Raw genomic sequence first — 27,355 nt, 5'->3', positions numbered from 1 at the left:
TGCCTAAGTCATTCGCATTTACGCAAACTTCCAGCTAGGTTTGTCATATCAGGTCAATAGCATTACAGGGTAGCCCTTAGCACAATCAATTGCAAACAGCTTCATATTGATGATTTTTAGAGCTGTGCCAAAAAAAGTTCGTTGCTTAAGTCTTTTGTTTGACTGCTAGCTTCTAGTTGAAGCACAGCAAATCGATTGTTGGCCAGGTGTTTAGACTGGCTGCTGCACGACAAATTAACACATCAAGGTCGCTATTGCCAGTTGCTAAGCAGTTGCAACTGTTGCATTTGCTGTCGCTGTAGCTGCTGCATCCTTGGCAAGGCAAGCCGGAAGACAACAATTGGCGTTTCCTATTGCAGCAGAGTTAGGCAAAGTGTGAAAGTATTTAGTACAAAGGTGTTAATTTGTGCACATATTAAATGGAAATGCTGCAACACCTGTTGGCCCCATCAGGTGCTGGCCAGAGATCAGTGCAGGACCAGCGCCAGGGCCAGACAAGGCCAACTGACCGACTCCCTGATGCTCTGATTCAAACTCGCCTGCGCCACGCAATCCGGAACAGCGTCTTTAAGGCAAACGAGCGGCATTAATTGCGACTTTATGGGTGCAGCAGCATTTGCATTCTGTATTGCCATAAATATTGAAATTATGTTTATTAGTTTAAGCTCGACTATATGCCAAATGGCAGCAGCTACAGCCTTCGCTTATCATTGAAATTTATTTATTCATGTTCCCCTCTCTCTCTTTCTCTTTGTTTGTCTCTCTCGCAGCACACACACACATACACACACACGCACATACACACGTCCTGAGCGCACAGGCTGAGCGCATTAGCAGCTACCATGATGAATCAGGATAATCCGTATGCGGTAAGTCAAACTGCGAAATTTCCATATAATTTATGCTGACTTTATAGCAAGTCTGCTTACCTGCGTCTACCTGTAAGCTCGGCCGTAAAACGTCGCATATTTTAACACAAAGGCAGCGCTTGATAAATGCAGAGCGCCAAAATAAACGATAAAAACAAATAAGCAGGACAGCCCAAAGTTGTTCGAATATCAGATACCCTATACCTGAATGATAATGCTAGAGCTGTAGCTCTCTTTCTGTAGTCTTGTAGGCAAGTGCTACAAACTCCTTGTTAAAGTCGAGAGCTCGCCTTTGTTAGCGTATTTTTAACGAGCTCAAAGACTAGCCAAAACTCATTTAAAATCAGATAAAAGATTTTTACGAGCTCCGTAGCCCACAAAACAAATCAAAGGCGAACTTAAATTTTTGATATTTTTCACGTGCCTCTGATAACAGATAAAATGTCGAAAAAAATATACGCAGCGTTTCACTCGATATTATTGATAAGACAAGGCAATGCCCAATGTAAATGTAAATCGATATACAAATCGATATCCAAATCGAAAGCAAAAACAAAAGAGCTTCCGCATCGCGCATCACGCAATTGGGCGCAGAAATTTGTTTGAGTTATGAGCTTTTGGCAGTCCGTGCATAATTACCCAACATTTATGGTGGGGAGAGGAAAAATTCATAATAAAATCATATGAAATACAAATTAAACATACACAGTAAACGAAAAAAAAAAAAAAAAAAAAACTCTGGGCTAAACCAGTTTATACAACAACTTGAGGCGAAAATATTTAAATGATGTCATAATTTTTAGAAAAAAAAAAACATCATATAAATATAATAATCATAATACAAACTACACACATGCACACACACACACACACATACGCGCGCTTCAATGCTGTTCGATCTTCATAAACGGCAGCTGAGTTCGCTTCACCTGTTTCATATATTTATTTTTTATTTTTATTTTTTGTCTCCCTCTTTTAGACTCCATGTCAACTTAAATTAATGCAGATCAATTAGTTAATATTATTAAGCGTCTCTAATGCCAAAAACTGCGTATTTTAAATAGATTTCTATAAAAGAGAGATAGAGGGAGAGAAAAAGAGAGAGAGAGAAAATGTCTCGAATGGGGGATAGAAACGGCACGTAAGTTGTTGCTAACATGGCACTAAATGTCAATATTTGAATATTAAATTTTATTTAAGTGCGTTTTTTACGATCTTAAGCCGATTTTCGTATACTCGAAAAACAGTCGGCGGCCCCTAGAAACGAGGTTGGCCCCAAGAGGCGGCACCCGTCGTAGTGTTAATTAGCTGAAATGTGAGACAATAAACTAAATGTTTGATTTAAACGCCATCGCCCCGCTCGTCCCGCTCGCACAGCATCCACCAATCTGTCCGAGCAATTAAATCAAAATGGAGCTTATGATATATGAGACAAATGGGCGGAGATAAATGAATTACTGCTTGGCCTATAATTTGTGCTATAAACTCACTTCTGACTAGGTAATCGGAATTCGTATACTCGCGGATTAGCAAAAGCTAAAGAAGCATAATAATTATTGAGAAATGAATTTCCGCAAAGTCTATTAACTGGTAAATTAATCAGGAAATAGGTAAAATATTTATATATCATATATTAAAAAATAAATAAATTAAATGAAGTGAAAAACAAATAAAATAAAATATGAAAAAAACATAAATATATTAAAATCATAGCTTGCAAAAAACTGTTAACACTTTTTCGTTGTCTGCAAAAAAGTGTCTTTCAGTGACACAGGCAAAAAATACTCAGACAGAAAGTGTTTTTGTCGCGTCTGGCTTAGCTCTCTCGCGCTCTGAGGGAGATAGTTGTTTCTGTTTTCGTTTCCTCAAGTCAAACACTGATCGTTTGCTTGAGTTAAATGAAGTAACGGTAAGTTGCGTTTGTATGGGTAATCACGCGCGATTGCTGCGTTCTTTTTGTATGTATGTATGCGTGTATTTACATGCACACGAAGGCAAAAACATTTTCTGCTGAGTTTGTTAGTCAAAGTGTTTCTTGCTGAGAGGCTTTGTGTGAGAGAAAATCGTGTTAGTTTTACGCGACACTCATGTGAGTGCGTCACACGAATGAGTCATCGCACTGCGTCTGAGCGAAACAGATGCTGAAGAAAAACAGAGAGTGACGCTCAGAGAGAGACGTGTCTACACAATTTTTTTTGAGTATGATGCGAGAAAGAGAATAAACGAAAAAACGCTCAACTCTCATTTGCAAGCTCTGATTAAAATCATAAATATATTAAAGAAAAATTAAGGTATAACGAATTATAATAATATATTAAATACTAATACTACAAATTTAATCAATCATTATGTTATAATCTTTCATGTTATACATAACACACCAAGCTTAGATAGCCAGTCTTTTATTTAAGGTTAGCTTTTATTTTTTATCAATTCTAGCTTGCAAATAAAAAGTAATTACATATATTAGACACCACAAAATTAATTCATGTACTAACGGAGCACTTCCTTAAAGGCAAGCCCGCACTTAATATTCGGATATACCCACGTTGCAGCAGCATTCCCACCTCTGCCCATCATCTTGCCATAATATGTGATTTAGCTAGTTATCGCTGTGGCTTCTGCTGTCGTCATTTCATGAACCTAAAACAAAATCCGTCTTAAGTATCTTGAGCATAATTTTAATTGCAGCTGCACAACTTTGTTGGCTTAAGCAGCTTCTAGTATTGTCTTTGTGAGTCCGATTTTTGTTGCTAATCAAACGTAAATGTGTGTGTGTGTGTGTGTGCCACGCCCCGACTGGCTAGGCAAGCAAACAAAAGACTCAGGCAACGAACTTGGGCAGCTGGTGAAAATCAACTAATATTCATATTGGCAGCAACAGAGAAACGCATTACAATGTTGAGTTGTGCGAGTGTATGTGCATGTGTGTGTGTGTGTGTGTGCCACTTGACTTGTGGAATTGAGTTGGTGGCAGTTGTTGGCGCGTTGCAGCGTTGCAGCTTACAGTCAAATGCACTTCGACTCCGTCCGCACGCATCTGCAACTCCATTTGCAGCTCCAACTCTTTGGCATCTTTTCTATTTGCATTGGATGGAGCTGCTGCCAGTTTTGCTGCGAGTTAATGCTGATGCGGCTGCCGCTTCTCCTGCTTCTGCTGCTGTTGCTGCTGCTGCTGCTGCTGCTGCTACCGCTGACCATTTTGGTCATAAACATTTGCGTAATGGATTTTTTCATATTTTGTTGGCCGCTGCGAACACACAAAGTAAATTAATTACGAGCTGCTGAGGCGGCGGTGGCGACTGCTGCTGCTCGGCCAACATATTTGCACGCTGGAAAATTCTTGCAGACACAAAAAGTTATAAATGCCTAAAAATAAATAAGCCAAAGCCATGGCTAAACATGGCCAAAATGCAAAAACAGAAGCACAGCCAGCAAATTAGCAAAAGCCCAAAAAGCATTTGCCGCGCTCCCAACACACATACACCTATACATACACACATTCGTTCACAGAGATGGACAAAATGTAATTACAGCAACTAACATCAGCAGCAGCAGCATTGTTGTTGCTGTTGTTGTTCGAGTTGTTGCTGTTTGCAATTTTTGTTGGTTTCGCGGTTGTAGCCATAGCCGGTTGCAATTTTTCACATGCGTAGCCAGTTTCTGTTAGCTCTGTCCGAGTGTACGTAAAAGTTGTTCCGTCTCTGCTCGACGTTGTTGTTGTTGCTGTTGCTGTGGTTGCTGCTGTTGCTGTGGTTGCTCCTTGTTGGAATTTTTGCTCGTGTGGTGTACATGTTGCGGTTGATAACTCAATTAGAATGTTAAATTTATGTTCGCCACAAGAAATTAACTTGCAATTAGAAAATGCTGGCAACAAAACGAAAGACTTAGGACACGAACTTGATATGCTAACATTTTCGCTTATACGTATCTAGTTTTCCTTTTTGCCATTCGCCAGCATAGCGCACTTGGTAATTAAGTAACGAAACAGAGAAAACAAATTGATTCAATTTAGCAAATGGACAAAAAGGACAGACGAGCAGACGAACAGACGGACAGACGGACAGACAGCTGCAGCTGATGATTTGTGTTACATAATTGGCCATGGCCATGGCCATAGTTTTTAGGGCAGCTGGCAAAGTTTGCTGCCCAGCCCAGCCCAGCCTCGCCCCACTCCCATTCCCATTCCCATTCCAGCGTCGTTTGGGCTAGACAAGTCTATTGGCCTGGCCAAAAACTAATGATGATGATGCACTGCACGCATTTGCACTATTTATAATTTCGCAAAGGCAGCCCAGACAACAGCCAGCACCGGCACATGTGCCCGGCGAGTGCCAAAAGATCAATGATCAATCCCAAAGCCAGCAAGCCTGCAAGCTGCGGCTTGATGACTTCACTAGCTTAGACTCCGACTCAGACTCCGACTCAGACTCAAACTCAGAGTCAGAGTCGAGTCGACAGACAACTTCATTTATTTGCAGATACATTTCAGGCGCCCCCAAAATGCAGCCTCTCATCCTGTGGCAGGCATCATTTGGAGATTTTGTTTGTGCCTTTTGGCAAACAACAACTCTCTTTGATTTGGTGGGCCGTGCTGGTCGTGTTGCAGCGTGTGTGTAATCAGTTACATGGCGAATGCGGCTGGCGATTTGCTTTCATGATTTATGCGCGAAATTAGCGAACTGAAAGTCGTTGCTGCAACACACAAATGTTGCACAAATGACTCAGGCAACGAACTTGAACGAACTTAAGAACAATTACACCAGTTTTCAAAACAGCGCACTTCCTCTGCGCCGTCTCCCTCTCTCTCTCTCTCTCCCTCTCTCTCTCTCTGTCTTCGCTTTGGAGATGCTGGCAGCAAACATGCATCAGAGAAGTCATTATATCCACCCGCCGCAACAACTCGCTAACCTTGACAAAATCCTACACAGCTGAATGCATTAGTAGTTCACAAAAACAACAACAGCAGCAACAACAACAACTAAACCAAAAGTCAAATGAAAAGAAAAAACTACAACAACAACAACAACTTGCAGGCAAAGCAAAGTACCGAAAAAGTACCGAAAACAAAACGCTATTAAACTTCTATTATTTAAGTACCACATTGTGCACTGATACTGAAAACGAAAACGAAACGAAACGAAACGAGACGAGACAAGACGAGACGAGCGGGGACGGGACGAGATGAGACGAAACGGAACGAAGCGAGCCAACAGCTACAACAAAAGCAACAAAAAACGAAGAAGACCAAACGCCGACCCGGTCAGCAAAACGATAATGAGGCAGCATTGTGCTGACTGCTCCACGCCCTCCTCCTGCCCCCTGCCCCCTCTCCGCACAGCGCCTGCCGCCCTCCAATACTTGAATCTCGACTCGACTGTAGCTAACAGAGCATAAATCCCAAAGCCAAAGTACTTTGCAAATTATGCAATATTATGTAATTATACAGACAATCAGCTGCGTCGCCTCACCGCACCTCGCCTTGCCGCTCCACACTCCAGGAGGGTAGCCGCAGCAAAACGCAGCCAACTCTCAAGCTTGACTTTTGCTTTTCTTCGTCTTCTCCTCCTTCGTCTTCTACTTCGCCTTCGCCCGCTTTTTATATGTACTTATGAAAAGCAGCCGCAGCAGCTGAAATGTGAAAATGATTGAGCGCATTATTTTCAAATTAGCGCGTGGCTCGCATAGATAAGAAGAGGTGGGCGGGCGGTGCCGCGGTGGGAGTGGCAGTGGAGCTTGGCAAGTAGGGGCATGCCATGCTTCGATAGTAAACACCTTTTTATATGCGCCTAGAAAGCAAACGCGTGGCCTTGTCAAGGTGTTTGTGGTGCATACGAATGGGTGGGGCATAGACGAACATAGGCGGCATGTGGCACGATCGAACGGGAAGCACAAATCTTAGTCGAAGCGAAGTTGTTGTTGTTACTCCTGGTATGATGCTAATGCTAATGATAATGACACTTTTAATAGCTATTGCTAAAGAGTGTGATAAAGCAAGAAATGCGACTAAGAAACATACTAATGGTAATGATAATGATAATGCTAATGATAATGCATAAAATACTGGTAATGATGATGATAAGCGTGTTGGTATTGATATATTAATAATGCTCATGTCAATGGGAATTTAATGATAATGACAATGCTAATGCTAATACTGATACTGCTGCTAATGCAAATGCTAATGTAAATAGTAATGCAAATGCGAATACTAATGCAAATGATGATGCCTTAAAATTATAGATCTAATAAAATAACATCAATTATGATGCAGCTAAAGATTTGGCTAATAAATATGATAATGCTTATTATTGGTATGATAATGGCAATTCTGACGTAGTGTTGATAATGCTAATGCGAATATATTTTTAAGCAATAATATAATGATAATAATAAATCTGATTTTAATATAAATTATAATGATATAGCTATAGATTGAGCATATACTAATGAAAAAGAACACGAATGATTGTCATAGTTATAATCGTAATGCTACTAATATATATGTCTAAGCTAATTTACAAATCATGGCTATCTAACTAAAAATAATTATGTTGATATGATTTTATCTCTAATGCTCAAATTATATTCAATTTCCATTTAAATATCTACAACTCTTATCATATCAATAGTCCTGTCAATACCATAGCCTATCAATAATATTTTCTGTGTACTAATAGAGAATTGATACACCAATTCTCTATACCATTTAATCTGTCTCTCTATATAGCACATCTATCATTCAGTTAGAGCACTTGAAGTTCGTCGTTTGCTTTGCTCGGCTCAATATTTAAGTATCGTAATTCTGTTGTTGTTATCTTCGCCCATTGCCTTTGCCTCCGGTTTTGCTTTTGCTTTTGCTTCAGCTTTCGATTTCAAGTTCAACACTTGCCACAGACGCCAATGTGTTCCGAGTGGTTGCTCTGCCACTTTATTACGTGGACTGCCGACTGCCAACGGTTGGCGCCTGTTTTCTTCCACACACAGATGGGGCAGGAGGGAGGCGAGGGAGCTTTCTTCAAAGAAGCGTAACATAAATGTTATAATGTGAGTTTGTAATCCATAATAATGATAATAATGGTGCAGCGGCAAATGCTAGCCTTAAGGTCAAGGTTGTGCGCCGTTTATTGGAGTCAGCTGAACGATTGTGGTGCTGTTGGTGGTGTTTTGGTAATGAGCTGCCAAATTGTTAGAATTGTGGTTACCAGCTACAACCACAAAGCATTCAATTAATTGGCCAGCCAGCCAGCTGGCCATGTTTATGGAAAATACTTAAATTGAGAATCCAAATGCGACGACCTCTGCACGACTCGCAAGCGATTTAGCGCAGCAAATTGAATTAAATTTATATAAATTGCATACAGACAACTATTTAGCTATCCGTGTAGCTATCTATCTATATACACACAGATCTCGACTCATTTAACTATATAGCAGCAGCATCAACAGATGTCCGCTTACATTAGAGCTGAGCAATGAGCCGAGCAAATTGTGCCCATTGTTATTTGTAAATCGCATTGAGAGTTTTGCTTTTGTTATGATTACTATTTTTGTTGCCGTTGTTGTTTTTTTATTTATTTATATTATTATTATTATTATTATTACTATTTTGTATTTGTCTCGTTTCATTTGTTTTTATTGCTGCACACGTGTAGCCGAGCCCAGGGATGAGCATTGTGTAGCATTGGCTCTGGCCTTCGGCCCGGCTTGTCGAAAATCAACATTAAAGACAAAAGTCTTTGCAAATAATTCCAAGCCGCGTTCCATTGATATCATTGCATCATTTGCCAAGATCAGTTCGCCTCTTCCCACGCCCCAGCTCCATGCGTTCGCCTAATCCCATTTTAATTAACATGCGAAAAATTGTTTGTAATCGAGGGGGAAATATTGGGTTTGTTCTTTTATGTGGTTTTTTAATTAATTAAATACTTATTTAATGTGAAAATATATAATAATGATATGTTCAGAATATATTAGAATATAAATTATATCAATATATAATATTAACATATTTTATGTAAAATCAGATCCCATTTAGATTAGAAATTACAAATATATGAGATAGGTAGATCTTTTCTTGGGCTACTCCATACAGTTTATATTTTCTTGATCCAGTTGAGCAGCTACTTCTCAAGCTATTCCCTCCTGCTCCCACTCCTGCTACTCCACAAGCTGGAAGATCACCAGCCAACTCAAAGCCTACCTGCTACAGGGCATTACGCTCTCAGTCATTCCCAGCTAAGGCACTCCTATTTATTATGTATTTCTTACCAATTTTTTTTAATCCCATTCGATTCCCATGCCTTGCTCTGCATTGCTTTCTGATTAGCATTTAATTATTTATTTACAATATCAATCAAACTGGAAATTCCAAATATTTTTGCATGTTCCCACGCCGCCCGAAACAACAGCAACAACCAAAAAAAAAAAGCTCAAACCAAAAACTCAAATTCAGTTTTAATTAGTCGCATTACGTATACGTAAATCGGTGCGCTGTGTGGCCCCATTGGAGAGGCCATGGATGGCCTGGCGAAAATACTTAATAACAGCAGCAGCAACAGTTGCAGCAGCAGCAGCAGCAGTTGCAGCAAATTTACACCAGGACAAGATGGCATGGAGTAGGGGCGAGACAGGGCAGCACCACGAGGCTGCTTTCTATGCTGTGCGAGAAATGATTCATGAAGTGAGGCAGAGCCAGAGGCAGAGGCAGAGGCAGAGCAGAGAGCGAGAGTCGCTGCAAACTGTAACTCCTGCTGGGTTGTTCGATATTGCCGGGTTTTTGCTGCCTTTACTCTTGTTGTGTGTATGTGTGTGTGTGTATGTGTGTGTTGGGGATCTGGCCAACGTTGTCTCGCCGTGGCGCAGACTATTAACTTTGAAAGTTGTTTAAACAGGCGATGCCAGCAGCAGCAGCAGCAGAGGCAGCAACCTCCACCTTCTACTTTTTGCATGGGGCGAGCATCGTTGTTGCTGTTGCTGTTGTTGTCATCTGCTTTGCTTTAGCCTCAGCCTCAGCCTCAGCCTCAGCCTCTATAGCAGTTGCTATAGCTATTGCTGTTGCAGTCAGTGTCAGCAGCAGCAGCAGCAGCAGCGTCGCCGGCTCGTGGGAATTGGATCATTAGAAGCAGCGAGCGGCAGCAGAAGTTGGTCAACTAGTGTCGTCGCCGTCGCAGTTGCCGTCGCTGTTGACGTAGCTGCTGCAAGCCGTTTTGCATGTGTTTTGTTGGCTGTGTTGCCACCGTTTCTTGTAGTTGTTGTTGTTGTTGCTGTGGCTGCTGCAGCCTTAAAGAGGCGCGATAAGTAAATGTGTCCGCGTCTCTTTTATTTGCACTTGCACAGTGCAGCGAGTGCTTCTCTTATTTTATTTATTTTTTTTTTTTTTCAGTCGTTATTGCTGCTGCTGCTGCCCAGCCTGGGCGACCCCAGCGACGTTGTCGTCATCGTTGTTGCTGTTGTCGTTGTCTTTGTTTGTTTATTTGTTTTGGCTTTTTGTTGCAGCCTGAGCTTCTTGGTGTCTTTTCGGTGTGTGTTGCATGCGATTTATTTGTTTGTTGTCTCGTTGTTATCTGTGCGAGAGCTTTTTTCGTTTTCCTCTTCTTCTTTGGCTTCTGCCCACCTCTCGCCACCTGGGCCACCTGGGCCGCCCATTGCAGTCAGCTACTGTTACCAGCTACTTTTCTGCAACGTTTTTTATTTTTTTTCTCTCTCGCTCTCTGCAGCCATCGCCTGATTTCGGGAGTCAAAAGTCAATTAAATAAGAGCAGTGCACAAGCTTGTACTTGTTATGGTTGTTGTTGTTGTTGTTGTTGCTGCTGCTGTTGTTGGTTTTCTGTTGTTTTCGGAAAACGAGCAATTTGTGCAACTATGTGCCTTTGCAGGCGCTATGGGAACCATTTCACCAACAACTCGGCTGCTGCCGCTGCATTTGAGAATTTGTTGTGTTGATTTATGAAAAGGTGGCAAGTTTGTTGCCCAAGTCTTTTGTTTTCGCTGCCACATAGTTTTGTCTAATTTAGCAGCAGGCGCTGAGCTGGAATGTCGAGGCGAAGAATCTCAATTCCATATGAAAGCGATCAAGTTTGTTGCCTAAGTCATTCGTCACACTATCGTAACGCTCATCAGCCCGAAAATATTTGTTTTCACTTAGCTGAAGTACAACTAACTTTAGCTGCCACACTTTGGAAAGCAAAGCACTTGGCCCAGCTGCCGGATACCCAGCTAACAGCTCTGAATCGATCCAAGCCAAATTCAAGTTCTTTGTCAGGCCCCATTCAATGCGAACGTGCATGAAGCTAGAAAAACTAACTGCAGTAGTCAACAATTAGTTTCCTCGTGTCGCATTTGCGGCAGACACTTCACATCACTCGACTGTCGTTTGTCTTTTGTCGGACCGTCAACTGCAGCACGAAAAAAAAAAAAAATAAGAAAAAATGGAAATAGAAATAAAACGAAAATCACAACAACAACAAAATTATACAAAATGCGATTGCACACAAATCATGAGAAACGCTCCCAACACAGTTGAGGCCCCCCGCTGCCGCTTCTGCTGTTGCTGCTGCTGCTGCATTTAGCCCCAGCTGTCTGCCTATTCGTCTGACTGTCTATCAGTTTGTCTGGCAAGCGCGTCTCTTGACGTGCTGAGCGTCGAGTCGAGTCGAGTCGAGTTGAGTTTTAGCCCCTTTTGATTCGCATGTGTCAAGTCATTGGCATCTAGTGCAGCTAAATGCTCATTGAATCAACAGGCAGCAGCTCCGCAGCCACAACGATTTTATGCCAATTCATGGCCGGCCATTCAAAGTCACAGCAGCAACAACAACAACATCTGCAGGCAGCAGCAGCAGCAGCAACTTTAAATGCAATTTCTAAAGCGTTTACTAATTTGTTGGCCAAGTTGTGTTGCCCTTTTCTTGTTTGTTGTTTCTCTTCTCGTTTTCTCGCTGGTCGTGTGTGCAGTTAGGTTGCGCAGACTTTTCACCTGGGGGCGCCAGGTGACTGCGACAGGCCTGTCAATGGTCGGTCCAATATATTTAGTGTAGCTCGCACACGCGCTCAAATGTCAAGCCAAACACTTGTAGCAACAATTGGCACAGGTTTTGCCTGTCTCGTTTTGCCTAAGCTAACATTTAAAATTGTAACAAATGCCACAGAGCTTGGCGAACGTGTGGCTCCAAGCCAACAGCCAAGTGGTTGCACCACACCACCACCAACAGCAACAACAACAACTACAGCAATGCTTAAAAGTCTAAGGAAAAGCTCGCACATTTTGCACGCATTTGCATAACAAGAAACTGAAGAAGCGACGCCGCATAACGAATATCTAATACTCTATAGCTATAATATATAATTGGGTTTACAGCTCACCATTCAGCAGAGTTCTCTCTCTCTCACTCTGAACAAATCCTGTCTATAGCCAAAAGTACTTCGCAGCAGCGAAGTGCATTCGCTCAGAGACCCACACGTTGTTGATTCTCTGGCTTGAAAATTGTTTTGCAAATTTGTCTTTGTAAATCATATATGTATGTGTGCGTGCGTGTTTGTGCGCGTGTGTGTGCACTCGTATTCTATTGAAAATTAGACGCTGTCTTTTTCCGTATTCCGTCAATTTTTCAGCATAATTTGAGCCGTTTGGCGAATGGTCACAAATTTTAAGCGGAAATTGCACAAGCACTTGACACTTGGCCGTTGCGCTTGCCTCATTCTGGAAAAGAAGGCGAACGGTGCAAGTGCATTTAAATTTCACATGAGCTCATAAAAATAGTTACAAATTAATTATAATGACAAAGATGCTGGCTAAGCTAGCCAGAGAGGGAGAGGTGTGGTGGGGCTGGGACTGAGCTCTGGGAATGAGCATGGGGGAATGCAGTTGTACAACAACAAAAAGAACAACAACTACACATGAGCACATTATAAATCTAAACATTTCCTGCTTGACAGCTTGAAGAGCTTACAGCGAGCGACCGAGACAGCAACGATGATGCTTCAAGTCACAGCAGCAACAGCAGCAGCGCCAGCAACAACAGCAACTGCGATAAATATTAAAAACTTTGCTTTTCATCATCACAGTTCATAATTATAGTGTTTTAGTTTATGTAGTTTAGACAGCGTCTTGACTGCGAGCGGCAGCAATTAGCTAAGTACAAATCAAACGAAAGACTTAAGCGACAAACTTGACAGCAACTACTACAGAATGATGAATGCGCCAGCTCAAGCAGGAAGCAGGATCAAAACTAAATGAGCCCAACTTCTCGACATTAAAAATTGCAAACAATCAAAAGAGTGAGAGGGAGATGAAGAGAGAGTGAGAGGGAGAACAAATGATTTGAGATTGGTTTTCATTTGTAATTGAAGAATCGAAGTATAGCAAATAATCATTTCTAGTCCCCAGTCGAGTTTTTACAGAGACTCGCCTATGATTGATCACTCCCCGAGGGCCAAGTTGTCTCGTTGCGTTAAGGGCCATGAAAATGTGTAAAAATTGTTCTTTTATTATTTTCGTGTGCTGCAGACAGAGAGCGATGCGCATTTGACAAATTGCTCGGCGCGCCGCTGGCCAGGGCAGACCGTGACTAAGTTCGTTCTGGGAGAGGTCGCAGATCCGCGTACGAAATGCGAAATGTGCGATGTGCGATGCGTGTGCAGCTGACTAAAGGCCTCAAGTATTCGTATTTGTATTTGTATTTGTAGCGCGGCAAAAAGAAAGCAAAGCCAGCCAAAGCAGCCAAAGCAGACCAGGCACAACACGCCATATAACAATTTTGACAATTTTTTGGGAGGGGAAGCATCAAGTTTACATAGACGCCGAGCAGCGAACGCATCTCCGTTGATATAAACGAGTTCGCATTACAAACATGACTCATCAGCTCTGTGGAAGATGCCACAGCTGCCCGAGCACAGCTGCCGCCAAGCTGCTCCAACTAGTTTTCTAACCATGCTATAGTGTGCTTGAACAAATCGCGCAAATCTCTGATTTGGGAAAGTTGAAATCAATGAATATACACTGAGCGAAATATTATGTAGAGCAGCAATGGCAATTTCAGTTATTTTTGAAAATTATGAGAGAATAGCTGGAGTGAACTGAAGGAGTTGTCCGTTCCTTTTGCATTCTCTCTCTCTCTCTCGCTCTTTCACTCTCTGTGAGCTGTAAAGTTGAAAATGCATATACACTGAGCAAAATATTATATAGTGCAGCAATTGTAATTTCAGATATTTTGGAAAATTATGAAAGAATATATAGAATGAAGTGAAGGAGATGTCAATTCATTCTCTATCTCTCTCTCTCTCTCTCTCTCTCTAACTTTGTGAACTGTGAACTGTGATCTGTGAACTGTTCACAGTCGCAACAACCTAGTTTTACGCAAATCGTGCATTATAATCTGAGCAAAGTTTTTGCTTTTGTTTTCGCATTAATGCCACAAGGCAGCAGCAGCAGCAGCAACAACAACAACAACAACAACAACAACAACACAAATAGCAACACCAACACGCGGCCGTCTTCAGTGTCGACGAGTCATGAATAAAAAATTGTATGAAAAAAGAAGCAAATTTTTAAAAAAAATATATGTATATAATAATAATAAACAAAAAATGAAGAAAAAAAGATAGACAAAAACTAGAACAATTTGTTTTGAGCATTTTGCGCACAATGAACAAAGCGAGGCAATTGCTTTGTGCATGATTTCATTTTAATTAAATTTTGTTTGCTTGTGCTTTTTTTTTTGCGTTTGCTCTTGCTCTTGCGCTTTTTTATAATTGCATGCAAACAATGCGAGACGAGCACATGGCTGACTTTTATGGGGCCTCGCCCCCTACCCCCAAAGACCAAAGAGCCAGCCCCCTCCACAGCGCGCCCCCGCAGCCCACGGCAAAGTCTTGTGGATGTGCAAAATTTGGTTTTGGTTTGTGATTCTTTGTTTTTTGCTTTTGCTTTTGCTTTTGTTTTTGCCATGCAGCGCATTTGGTATTACGAGCAGCATTTGTGGCAGCAGTTGTTGTACATGCTGCCAAGGTCAAGTTGGGCAATTATCATAATTTTTCAGCTTTTTGAGTTGCGCTTATTTGGCTAAAAGCGAAGCTGGCGAAGCCTTGTTAATGGCACTTAGCTCAGCTCAGCTCGGTTCCGCTTGGCGCGGCGAGTAGCTGCGTTGTAACTGGAGTAAACGTGCCTTTAATTTAATTTTAGTTTATTGGCCGTTGTTGTTTTATTTCACATATTTTTTAAGTGAATTACTTTTAATAATTTCATATGATAATGAGCTTGAATTTTGTATAATTTTTTTTTTTTTTTTTTTTGTAAATATTTTTTTGATATATGTATCTACACATTGCATCATCGCTGCCCGTGATATATTAAAAAATTCTACTTGCTATTTTTGTTTGACTTAAGGTTAACAAGAAACAAGCAACAACAATAGCAACAACAACAACAACGGCAGAAGGCAGCTATAATTAATCACATACAAAATCAACAAGATCCACAAATTTATACAACACATATGTGTGTACGGATATTAGTTCGTTCTCTCCGCTGCTCAGATGACGATGGGGGAAATTGAAGTCTGAACTAATCCAATCAGCTGCAATATGAATACCCTATAATATAGAGAAATATATCTCTTGAGCAATAATTTTCGCTAGGTTATTCATTTAACATATGTGAGTCAGTCCACCCATTCTCAATTACAGGGTAGCTCTTTGCTGTTCACACTCTTCTTTTCACTTTAAGCTCTTCAGAGTATTCGGTACTTTTTTGTAGACAAAACTGCGCTCAAAATATACCAACTAATTAAAATAAATTGGCTGCAGCTGAACTCATCAATATGCCAACTGGGCGAGGAGGAGTGCTAGAGCAGGGGGTGGGAGAGGAGGAGGAGAGGCGCGTGTTGATCAGATCAGGTGTTTGACAAATTGCGATGCTGCCTCTTTGTTCTACACACACAGCCCGAGCAGACGGCTTTATACGTCGCTCGCACATTGTTTTCACGTATTTGTTGCATAATTTATAACACTTTCACTTAATAGCCACACTAATTGTGGCTGGAACATGTTGTTAGCAGCGATCAGAGATTGGCTTTTGTTTGAGCTTGTTACTGTTGTTGTTGTTGTTGGTTTGTGAGCATTATGCAATGGGCAGAGCTAATAAATTTGTATACGAAAACCTGTACCCAAATTAGTGGGTCGCCTGATCAAATGGTCTGCTTATAATGAAGTCATTCGATAAATATGAACATGAAACATGATATGATGGTGATTCTCGAACGGTGGCGTTAAATGTGCTTTTTAAGACCCTTGATTATTCACAAATAGATAGAATTAAATGGGGTGACAGATATTATAGGCGGACATTTAAAAATCATCTTATCTCCTCTCTTGTTTCTATTCGGACTTCCTTAAAAGCCAATTAGTTAATTATTAGCTCGATAGCTGTGAAGAGTTCTGTTAAGTCTCGAAGCGAACTGCTTCAACGCTGACCTTTTGCATATTGTCTCGCAATATCTATCATCATCTCTTTCGATGTCTCTCGGTTTGCTCAACCTTAATATATATCTCTCAGTCTGTACTGTTTCTGTCTAGCTCTCTATTTTAGTATATCTATACACATCTCTATCCCCCTTCCTCTCCTTCCTTTGATTTTTTTTACACTTTTCTCACCCTTTTTCTCTTCTCTTTTATTATCTCATTCCCCTTCGCTTCTCACTAAACCGGCTTTCTCTTTTTCTCTATATTTCTTTTTATATCCCTATATCTCTCAATCTTCCTATATATCTCACTCTCACTCTATCTCCCACTATCTCTATCCCTGTATCACTCTGTCTCCCTCTCTCACTTTTTCTCTATCTCTGTGTCCAAGTGTGCCGCCCTCTCTTTCTCTTTATATTATTTCTATCTCTCTCTCCCTCTCTCTCATTTCTTCTTTGCCTATCATTCCTTTTCTTCATTTCCCCTTTTCTTTCTCTCACTTTCTCTCTCTGTCTGTATATATTCCTCTCTCTCATTCTGTCTACATATATATCGCTCCCTCTCTCTCTCTTTCTTCCCTTATCTTCGCCCTAATCTGCCACCTGTTTAAACTAGTAAACATGAATCAACTCTCATTTAATGAGGCTAAAATGGAAATTGGGATTTTAAATGAGCTCGCAAATCATTTGCTGGCACTTTAAATAAATTCAAACACAGCTCCAAACAAGTTCAACAACAGCAGCTGAGTGAATCTGGTAACCTGTACCGATGCTACACTCAAATTATCGTGTGTGCTAAAACATATAGTATATACTGTAAATATGTATACATATATATTATATGTAGGAATATATTTTTCATTTAGCTTAACGAGCTGCTGCTAAAAGCTAGAACTAAGCAATATTCTGTTTGCCCTCTCTCAATAACTCCCCCTCTCTCTCTCCCTTCCTCTATCTCTTTTCCTCTCACTGACTTAGCTGGTGTCACTTGTCTGTTGTAAAATAAATGTTTATCGCTTTTTAATATTGCACATTGTCTGCATAAATTTCACGGCAGGCGCAGACGCACGGACAGACAGACGGACAGATCGCAGCATCAGCAACTTTGTTATTATTCTCGCTGTATTTTTTCACATTTTCTTCCTCTTTATATTACTTTTTTTTTTTTTTTTTGTTTTTTTGGTGTGATTTAAAATCAAACTAAATCTGCTGCCAATCCGCTGGTTGTTGAAACTTGAAACTCATAATTTTTAATTTATTTTATGTGATTTTTATTTGTCGATTAATCCAAGCAACAACAAGAGCCGCAGCCGAGCCGACGACGCTTTATGAAACCTAAACGTACAAAATTTATTTCCTACCCGGTCGGAACAAATGGCTGGCCTCCGGACAGTCAGCCGGACGGCAGGCCCGCCGGCCGGCCGGTCGGAGCTGCGGCGGCTGGGGAGCCAAACTCAACACATAACACGAAATCAGATTAGCATGTTTTACAGGCCGAACAAGCCAAGGAACTGAGCGAACTAAGCCAATTGGTGTGGTGCATTCTTTCCGATATCTGCCTCACTCCCTACTCCCCATTCGCCCCACTCGCCCCACTCTGGTCCCACTTCCCCCTCAGACAGTCTGGCCAAGTTCGTAGGTTGGGATGCTGGCCAAAAGTGAATGTGTTGAGTGCTTTCTCTACTTTGTAATGTGCCAATTGTTTGGACAGATGGGAAAAATTATTGCCGCGAATTGACAGTGGGGCAATTGGTGCTATAAAACATAAATCCCCCAGCCAAAATGTGAACTGCACTCAACGTCGAGCCGACTGCGCATGTGCAAGCACCTGCTGCAGCCACCTGAAACAATTTCGCTTTAATGAGAGCCACTAAAGATACTAGATCTGGCGATCCTTGAGCTGCAATTGTTATTGCGCTCATAATTGTATTATTTATGGCAAATTGCTCTGAATAAATTTTACATTGGTGAATGGCTCGAAATGAAGACCGGAATGGAAGCTGCTTGGCAGCCATATGATATAGTGATTGGATTTAGCTGAGATCCTAATCTTATGGATTTTATATTTTATATAGATATATCTTTGAGATTAAATTACCTTAGATCCTTTTCATTAATATTTTATTTTTATGTAAAGATTTTTTTGGGAATATATTTCATAAATTATTTGAGAAAAAATATAATATATTAGTTAGACTTTGAGTTTTTTTTCCACATTTTATTTAAATACATCTTTGACAAAATATTTATTTATTTTAATTTTGTTTTATTTTTATATATAATATATCGTTATACGTTGTATTAGTTCTTATATTATCATATTTTGTATATTTTTATATGCAGAATTAAAATAAGAACAGAGTTAATATGGGAGGTAAATGCTCTCTCATATACTCCTAAAATATGATAGTTCTCTTTGGCTGCAGCTGACATGACCTATCTTCAGGCATATATGCATGAACGTATTTGCCTGTCACATAAGCCCAGAGTCAACCATATAGAGCATATCTGTTTGCCTTATGACCTTCTCCTACTCCACACAGACTTCCTTCTTCAAGTCTCCCACGAATCATGCCCCAGCTTTGCGTGTGTGCGTGTCAACAGAGTTTTGCTCCAGTTAAAGCTACAAGTGCAGCGAGCCAAAAACAAAAACCAAAAAACGCAACGAAGCCGCCAAGCCCCAAAACCAAATAAAGCTGGCAACGTAACAACAACAGCAACAACAACAACAACAACAGTAACAACAATGATGGCAATTTGTTGATAAACATTTCGCTCGCAATAAATAAACAAATATACGAGTGGTGTACCTTGGCAACAAGTTGCTAAGGTCTATGGCGCGAGACAGTTCAAAGGAAACAAGAGGCGCGATTGGTAACAGCGAAACAGGCAACAGGCAACGGCCACAGAGTCACAGCCGCAGTCGCAGTCAACATGGCCAACAGCCAACTGGCCATATAAATGCAAATGCTCTACACGCTGCTTGTTTGCTCGCCCAGCTACGATGTTGGCTGTGTGCTCTGGGGCAATTTTTCATTTGATTTCATCTTCATATTTTATTATGCCCCAGCAAGCGGCAGCATCCAGCGCTTTGTGCCACAACATCGTCCATTTCCATTTCCAATTGCCGTATGGCTGGTTTTTCCATAGCTTTTCTTCTTCTTCTGCTGATCCTTCTACTTCGTCTTGATACCAATTTTGCGATATGACAAACTATGTTTGCATTTTAATTTTTAATGCGTGTGAATTTCGCTGGCGGCGCACTTGCTCTCAGTTCTCTCTCTCGCTCTCCCCCTCCCCCCTCTCTCTCTCTCTCCCTCTCTCTCTCTCTCTCTTTATTCTGGCTAGATGCTCGTGTCATGATTTGCTGTTGCTTTTAATTGAAATTTTATGAATTTATTGCTTTCGTTTTTTTTCCTTTGCTTTTTCTTCTTGCACGCAAGTGTGAAAGAGACAACACTAGTCTAGGAGCAGATTTAGAACACGCCAGCCAATGTCTTATAAATGTTATTGTCTGCTCCGTTTCTTTTCAGATGAATCAGACGTGCAAGGTCTGTGGCGAGCCGGCAGCTGGATTTCATTTTGGGGCATTCACATGCGAGGGATGTAAGGTGAGTAAAGGCTTGATATAATTTAAAGTTATCGATAATTGTAGGTTGAACATATTAATTGCATGTGTGCGACTAGTGCTCGGGATTGTGTGTATCAATTTATGAAATAAACTAAATGACAGCTATGTTATCGATCGTCTTATCGATACTTATCGTTAGAGCTTATTCAGATTGATATGTATTTATGAATATAATACTGTATTCTGTGTTTATGTTGTCAAACTAGCTTATTGACTATATATCGACTTTTGTTATCGATAAAATTTAACACATGTATTATTATCGATTAGTGTAATCGATTGCATGTGCCATAAATGACTTGCTCTCGATATTCGACAGCTAACAATAGTTTCACTAGTCATTTGTCCAAATCGATGTCATTATGTTATCGATAGACCCTATTATGCCAATTACGGATTATTTAGTGAAAGATGCTACAGAGTCTAATTGGATAGCATAAAATGCGAATAATTTTCCATGAACTTAATAATAGTAATCGACACTCGGCGCCTCCCTGCCAATATGAATAATAGTTATCGATCGCTATTGGCATTCCATAATAAATCGCTGGCCGCATCGTGACAAAGCCGTAGAGTAAATGGTGCCATACCAAAACTGGAATGTTGAGTTCATTACGAGCAATATTAACCGAGTACCACCAGCAACAGCAACAGCAATAGCAACAACAACAACAATAGCAACAACAACAACAATAAGATAAACGACAACAAAGAATGCCTCAGGCTAAGGTCAAAGTTAAACAAAAAGAGCGCTCCACAAAATGCATAATTGATTTAAACACGAGTACTTTAAATGCCTTAGGAATACGCTGCACTCGTCGCAGGAGACGAGCGAGGGCGGGGGCGGTGTCGGATCGAGGTTTTCTCTCGTGTTGTTTGGCTGGGAGAACGAAAAGGAAAAAAAAAGGTCAACTAACGTACAATTTGTGGGTCAGCATTATTTGATTTGTGCGCCATGGCGTGGGCCGGCTAATTTGACGCCCACCCCAAATCAAAAGGCCCCAAAACGAAACGAAGCGCGTCGCTTGAATGATGATGCAGCACTAGGCTAACAGCCATGAGCCGCCGATGATTGAGAATCGCAAAGAGAGGGGGGCGGAAAAGATGGGGAGAGGGGCGCGCAGACAGAAAACAAACAAAAGTGAATCCGCTTTGGCGCACAAAATTGCCTGTAAATAGCCGGCGCGGTAAGTTCGTCCGGTTCTGCTGCTGCTGCTGCCGCTGCTGTTGCTGCCACTGCTGCTGCCGCTGCTGTTGCCGCTGCTCTTTCAAACGAAACTGAAACTGAAAACGCAGAGCCGAAAGAAGCGCACAGAAAACAGAAAATAAATAAACATAGCCATACGAAGATCCCCCCCGTCCGTCCGTTCGTCCGTCCGTTCGCAACTCTCATTTCCATTTCCGACCCAGTAATCTTGATGCCCAATTAACCTTAAAAGTGGATTTTCGCATTGTTTTTTCTGTTTCGATTTGCGCGTCTGCACGGCAACAACAACAAAAACAACAACTACAACTGCAACTGTAACTTCGTCTTCGACTCGAGCTCCACCTACGACAACCACTGACTGAATACTGACAGAGCTGACTGTCTGTCTCGTCTCCCTCGTCTGTCTGTCTCTCTCGTCCGTCTGTCTTTTGTCCGTACGCCAACTTGATTGCGACGCTCCGCTGTGATTTACGTTCAACATTGCAACTTGGCATAAGTGTTGCACAGCCTATAACCTTTGCAACATGCTGCTTGCCACAGCAACAGCAACAGCAACAACAACAACAGCAACAGCAACGTCAACGGCAACATGTTGTAGTCTTTTTCGTGCCGCATTGAATTAAATTGTTTGTTTGCTTTGTTGCAATTGATTGTGGCCCAGCCAACGGTTAATGCTGCACTCGTAGGTGTAGGTGGCTGCGGCTCTGACTCTGGCTCTGGCCTGTGGATCATGTTCATGTTGCATGTCGATTCGCTGCGCTTTTTACTCAGTTTTTTTGGCAGTGCATTTAAGACTGCACAACAACAACAACAACAACAGCAGCAGCAGCAGCCGGTGATGAATCATCATAAAAATTTAATGAGATATTACTGCTGAATGACATCACGGCTTAAGGGCGATGAAAAAGCTCTGAGAAAGAGAGATAGATAGAGAAAGAGAGAGAGAGTGAGCTTGTAGTTTGATGAAGAGTTGACTTGACTATGCTCAACTAGATGATACCCTATCTATGATATTGAAATGCAATAGCTATAATAAACTTTCTTATATGAGGAAGCTCTGAGACAATGAGAAAGAGAGAAAGAGAGAGATAGAAAGAGTGAGAGTGTGAGAGAGAGTAAGAAACAATCAGCATCAGTAATACTTGTAATCTAAATGAATGATCTACCATGTCAGAGAATAATATGAGCTTTTATTTCCTATGATAGTTAAAGGGTATAACCAATACTTGGAGGCCTTATAAATGGGTAGATACCCAGTACGAGCTATACAAATATAGAGCAAAAGCTATGGTGATATGATATTCTCTTCTATCATTTAATAAATTAAGGGTAAATCAAAAAATCTGTATTACTGTATATATAAGAAACGATACCCCCTGCATAGTCTAGTCTAAGAGCAACGACTACGTTGATCTGACACTTTCAACGCAGAGGCCCTCATTCCTTTATATAACACAGCCCAGGGTATCAGCAATACTTGAGCTCCTTCTGGGTATTTGCAGTAGGAAAGCAAATAAGAGTTGAGTGAGTTTAAAGTAAAGCAACAGTTGATCAAGCAGCAAACAAATAGATCAGTGACTGGAAGAGGTAGAAATGGCAAAGGGAACTGAAGAGAGCTCAAGTTGTCGTTGAGCTGCTCGAGAATGAAACAAACATGGAATGAAACAGATAGTTAAGAGCTCTTCGCTCTGCTCCCATTACTAATCCACGTTTCCACTCCGCTCTCTACTTTGCAGTCCTTCTTCGGTCGCTCGTACAACAATCTGTCCTCCATATCGGACTGTAAAAACAACGGCGAGTGCATCATCAACAAAAAGAACCGCACGGCCTGCAAGGCGTGCCGCCTGAAGAAGTGCCTCATGGTGGGCATGTCGAAGAGCGGCTCGCGGTATGGCCGCCGCTCCAATTGGTTCAAGATCCACTGCCTGCTGCAGGAGCAGCAGCAGCAGGCGGTGGCTGCCATGGCAGCGCACCACAACAGCCAGCAGGCGGGCACGGCGGGCAACGCGGCCATCGGTGGCGCCTCCAATGGCTGTGTGAAGCCGGGCGGGCCGGCGTCCTCGGCAGCGGCTGCGGCGCTGGGCATGCTGGGGCATGCGACGGGCGGCTATCCGGGCCTGTACGCAACGGGACCGCCGCGCAGCAAGGAGGAGCTGATGATGCTGGGCCTGGATGCCAGCGGCGATTATGGCGGCATCAAGCATCCAGCGCTCGTCGCCTCGCCGTCGGTCAGCTCGCCGGACTCCCACAACTCGGACAGCTCCGTGGAGGTGAGCAGCGTGCGGGGCAACTCGCTGCTGCAGCTGCAGGGCGCGGGCAAGCAGAGCGCCGGCGGCGATGCCAGCCAAGCGGCGCAGGGCGGCACAGCGCCCGGGCGACCGCCACAGCTGCGCAAGGAGCTGGCGCCGTTTTTGCCATTGCCGTTCCCGGGTCTCGGCTCGATGCCCGTGATGCCACCGCCCGCCTTTCTGCCGCCCTCACATCTGCTCTTTCCCGGCTACCATCCTGCGCTCTACTCCCATCACCAGGGCCTGCTGAAGCCCACGCCCGAGCAGCAGCAGGCGGTGGTGGCTGCTGCGGCGGTGCAGCACTTGTTCAACTCGAGCAATGCGAGCGGGCAGCGCTTTGCGCCCCAGCTGCACGCCTCGGCGCCCTTTGGCCACGCCGGCCTCAAAGAGGAGTCCGCTCTCAGTCCCAACCACAGCAGCAGCAACAACAACAACAATTTACTGCCCAATGGCAGCAGAACAGCGACGAGTGCTGCGGACGAGCTGACGAAGCGCTTCTACCTGGATGCAGTGCTCAAGTCGCAGCAGCACAGTCCGCCTCCGCTGGCGACAAAGCTGCCGCCGCACAGCAAGCAGGACTACTCCATATCAGCGCTGGTCACGCCCAACTCGGAGAGCGGGCGGGAGCGCGTGAAGAGCAGGCAGAGCAACGGTGAGGCGGACGAGGAGGAGCGCGGAACGGGCAGAGGCAGCGACAAGGCGGCCGACGAGGAACTGGAACTGGAACTGGAGCCGGAGGACGAGGAAGAGGATGAGGAGGATCTGGTGGTATCCATGACGCCGCCACGTTCGCCAGCCCAGCAGCAGTCGGAGCAACTGGCGGACGGGCAAGCCGCAGCGCAGGACAATCCCATTGACTTGAGCATGAAGACCACGGGCAGCTCCGGCTCCAGCTCCCGGAGTTGCAGCAGTATTAAGAGCAGCTGCGCGCAGCTCGATGCAGCGAACTGCAGCGATAATGAGCCAGCTGCTGAGAGGGAGCCAGCTGAGGATGGGGTGCTCCAAGCCAGAGCCCTCGACGAGGAGGACGCCGATGAGCGGGAGTCCACGCAAGCTGAGCTCGAGGATAACAGCACCACGGAGACGGTCAAGACCAGCATAGAGCAAACCCAAAACATGAACAACAACAACAACAATAACAATACTAACAACAACAATAACAACAACAACAACAACAATAGCAACACCAGTGATAATGAGGCCAACGATAGCATCAAACGCAAGCTGAACGAGCTGCTGCAGGAGTCGAACGGCTCGAAGCGTTTGCGCCTCAGCTCCCCACCCGCAGCCGAATTGCCCGTGAAGTTGGCCACCTCGACAGCCCTCGATTTAACCAACAAGGTTTGATCGATAAGCGCGCAAAGTTAGACAAAATGGCGACAGTTTGCCGCTAGGCGTAACACTATGCAACAAAATATGGGCGCGAATATAGAAGAGATTTCCATTGATGTTAAAATTTAAATTTCACTGAGTTAATTTACAAATTTCTATTCAAACTTGCATTTCTTTTTTATTATTTTTTATAATATATATATATATATATATATATATATATATCTATACATATATATACATATTTCTTTTTTTTAGTTCAATTATTTGTAGCATATTTCAGTTTATTTTATCATACAGTGGACCCAAAAACCAAATTTATATTAATAAATTAAAAAAAAAAAAAAAAAAAAAAAAAATTAATAAAATTGCTGTTAACAAGTATTTAAATACTTTTTTCCTGAATTCAGCTCAATTAACTCATAAAATAATTGAGATATTTAATTCATAAGAGAAATCTCAAATGTTGAGCAAAACATTTGTTGCATAGTGTTATCTAAATTATGTATAAAATGTACCATTGACCACCTTTACCTTCCTCTCCTACAACCTCTTCCACTTCCAACCCGCCAGCCAAATACAACAATAACAACAACAATTAAGAAATTTCGCGTTCAATGTTAAGTTAAAGGTTCGAGCCGTTTGTTATTGTTTTTATGTGTATTTTAATTTTTATTTGCATTTGAAGATGTTATCACATCGTTTAAAACAACTAACGAAATGGCAAGAATTGTGAACAAATTAGCATATGTTCGATCTGAAAAGAAGTATAGCAAACGGCGCGAGTCGAGTTCTTAATTAGATGCAAGGCATTAACAGAGAAGAAGAAGAAGCACAACAAATTTGAAATGTTGCGCGTATTTCGGAACTTGTCATCGTTCCGAAATACGCGCAACATTGAAATCGTATCGAATCGAAACGAGATCAGATTCAGGTTGTTGCAAAATTATGCAAAAAAAAAAAAAACAAAAAAAAAAAAACACACACACACAAATAAAATAAAATAAAAAGACAATCTGTATCGCTTGCATAATGAATAGTGGAATTTGTTAATTTATAAGCCAAGTTTTAAGTTATATCTCTAGCATAATATAGTTATAATACAAATATATATACACCTATAATACATATGAATACCTAAAATTTCTTTAATAGGCATATGCAAATTATTTCAAGTATTTCTTAGTTTACAAATTGTAATTTTTAAATTCTATAAACAAATATATATATATATACTACATATTTACTGTACGATGATAGCGAATTTCAACTTCGAGTTATTAGTCACAATTAGCAAATTTGTATGTTTAGCCTTTGCCCTTATACTACGTTAAATAAATCAAATGTAGAGCAACAACAACAACAACATGTATAGCATAATTTATAATAATTATCTAAACTATTTGTATCAGATGTTTTTTTCATGTGGAGCGCATGGGAAATATTGACGATATTAAATAAACACAAATAAATATTTCGATGAACGACTTTGATGGGCATTTCGATGGGTTTACTGGGCGCGTTAGGGCCATGAGAAATTGGGTTAAAGACAACATCAATATGCGCGCCTCAAGCTTAACATATTTATCGTTATAAATGCTGCGAGCAGGGAAAACATTTAGAGCAATGGGCTGCCTAAGAGAAAGTGGATCATAAAGCTAAACGATATGGAAAAGTTGGTTGTATTTATTATTAAAATATTAAAATGATATAACAAAATCAATTTATGATGAGTTTAAATTTAGCGCGAGATATGCACGGGGAAGTACACAGAGATAAGCTAAGGAAATAGAGAAATATAATAATATGGCTGGCATTTATTTATAATAATTTATTTAAATAAATTGCTATAGCTTTATCATTGGGGCTTGTCAATAAATTGACTAAAATCTGAATTAATTTTCTATGTTGCACTGTTGCATCAGATGAGTTGCTTAAACTAAAAATTAAGCAGGGAACCTATACTGCTGCTACTCCTGCTGCTGCTGCTGCTGCTCCTGCTGCTCCTGCTGCTCTTGCTTTTATCTGAGAATCAGTCCCCAGACACTCGTCGGCAAGTGCAAACTGCAGTTCAGCGAAAACAATTCCCACACAAAGCAGCAAGCGGATCTTTTTCTCAGAGCCGAACAGCTTCAGCTGTGTCAATGTGCATACCAAGAGAGCCAATCAATCCGAAATCTATTTCAATCAATCTTTGCGTAATTGTAAATACTTTCAACATATTTCGCTTTGCCATTGGCAACGACTGACAGTCGAGACGGCGACGAGTCGACGGCAAATGGCGCGAAAATTATAGCAAATGCTTCACAGAGAGAGAGAGAGACAGAGAGAGAGATAGAGGGAGAGAATGTCGGTTAGCTTGTTGGGTGCGGGGCATAGGCTATAAGACCTGAATTCGTTTCTATTTATTTCACACTTGAATTGATGCGCTGCTGCAGATTGACATTTTGCAAATGCTGAGCTTGCTCGACTCTTGGTTAGCTGCCTTTTCCAAGCAATTGCCAGCAGAGACGCAGACGGAGACGCAGATGGAGACAGACAGAAGCTGCCTCTGGGGCGCATTGGGTGCAGGC

At 41.9% G+C, this 27,355-nt stretch overlaps 1 protein-coding gene across 5 annotated transcripts in view; it reads left to right on the top strand.

Moving 5' to 3' along the window:
* knrl (knirps-like) overlaps positions 1-26,260 on the top strand; it is a 29,535-nt gene extending 3,275 nt beyond the window's left edge. For all 5 annotated transcript variants that reach the window (XM_089466622.1, XM_089466621.1, XM_089466620.1 and 2 more), the window contains 3 exons: positions 771-869; positions 19,858-19,935; positions 22,899-26,260. In XM_089466622.1, coding sequence (XP_089322748.1) covers positions 843-869; positions 19,858-19,935; positions 22,899-24,797 — 2,004 coding nt within the window. In that variant the 5' untranslated portion in view covers positions 771-842 and the 3' untranslated portion in view covers positions 24,798-26,260. The remainder of the gene's footprint in view (positions 1-770; positions 870-19,857; positions 19,936-22,898) is intronic.
* Positions 26,261-27,355: the final 1,095 nt, after the last annotated feature.

Source organism: Drosophila arizonae, chromosome 4 (assembly GCF_054131065.1).
Source record: "Drosophila arizonae isolate 15081-1271.41 chromosome 4, UAZ_ARI_1.0, whole genome shotgun sequence".
NCBI classification, from domain to species: domain Eukaryota; kingdom Metazoa; phylum Arthropoda; class Insecta; order Diptera; family Drosophilidae; genus Drosophila; species Drosophila arizonae.
This window is presented reverse-complemented; position numbering and strand designations above follow the sequence as displayed.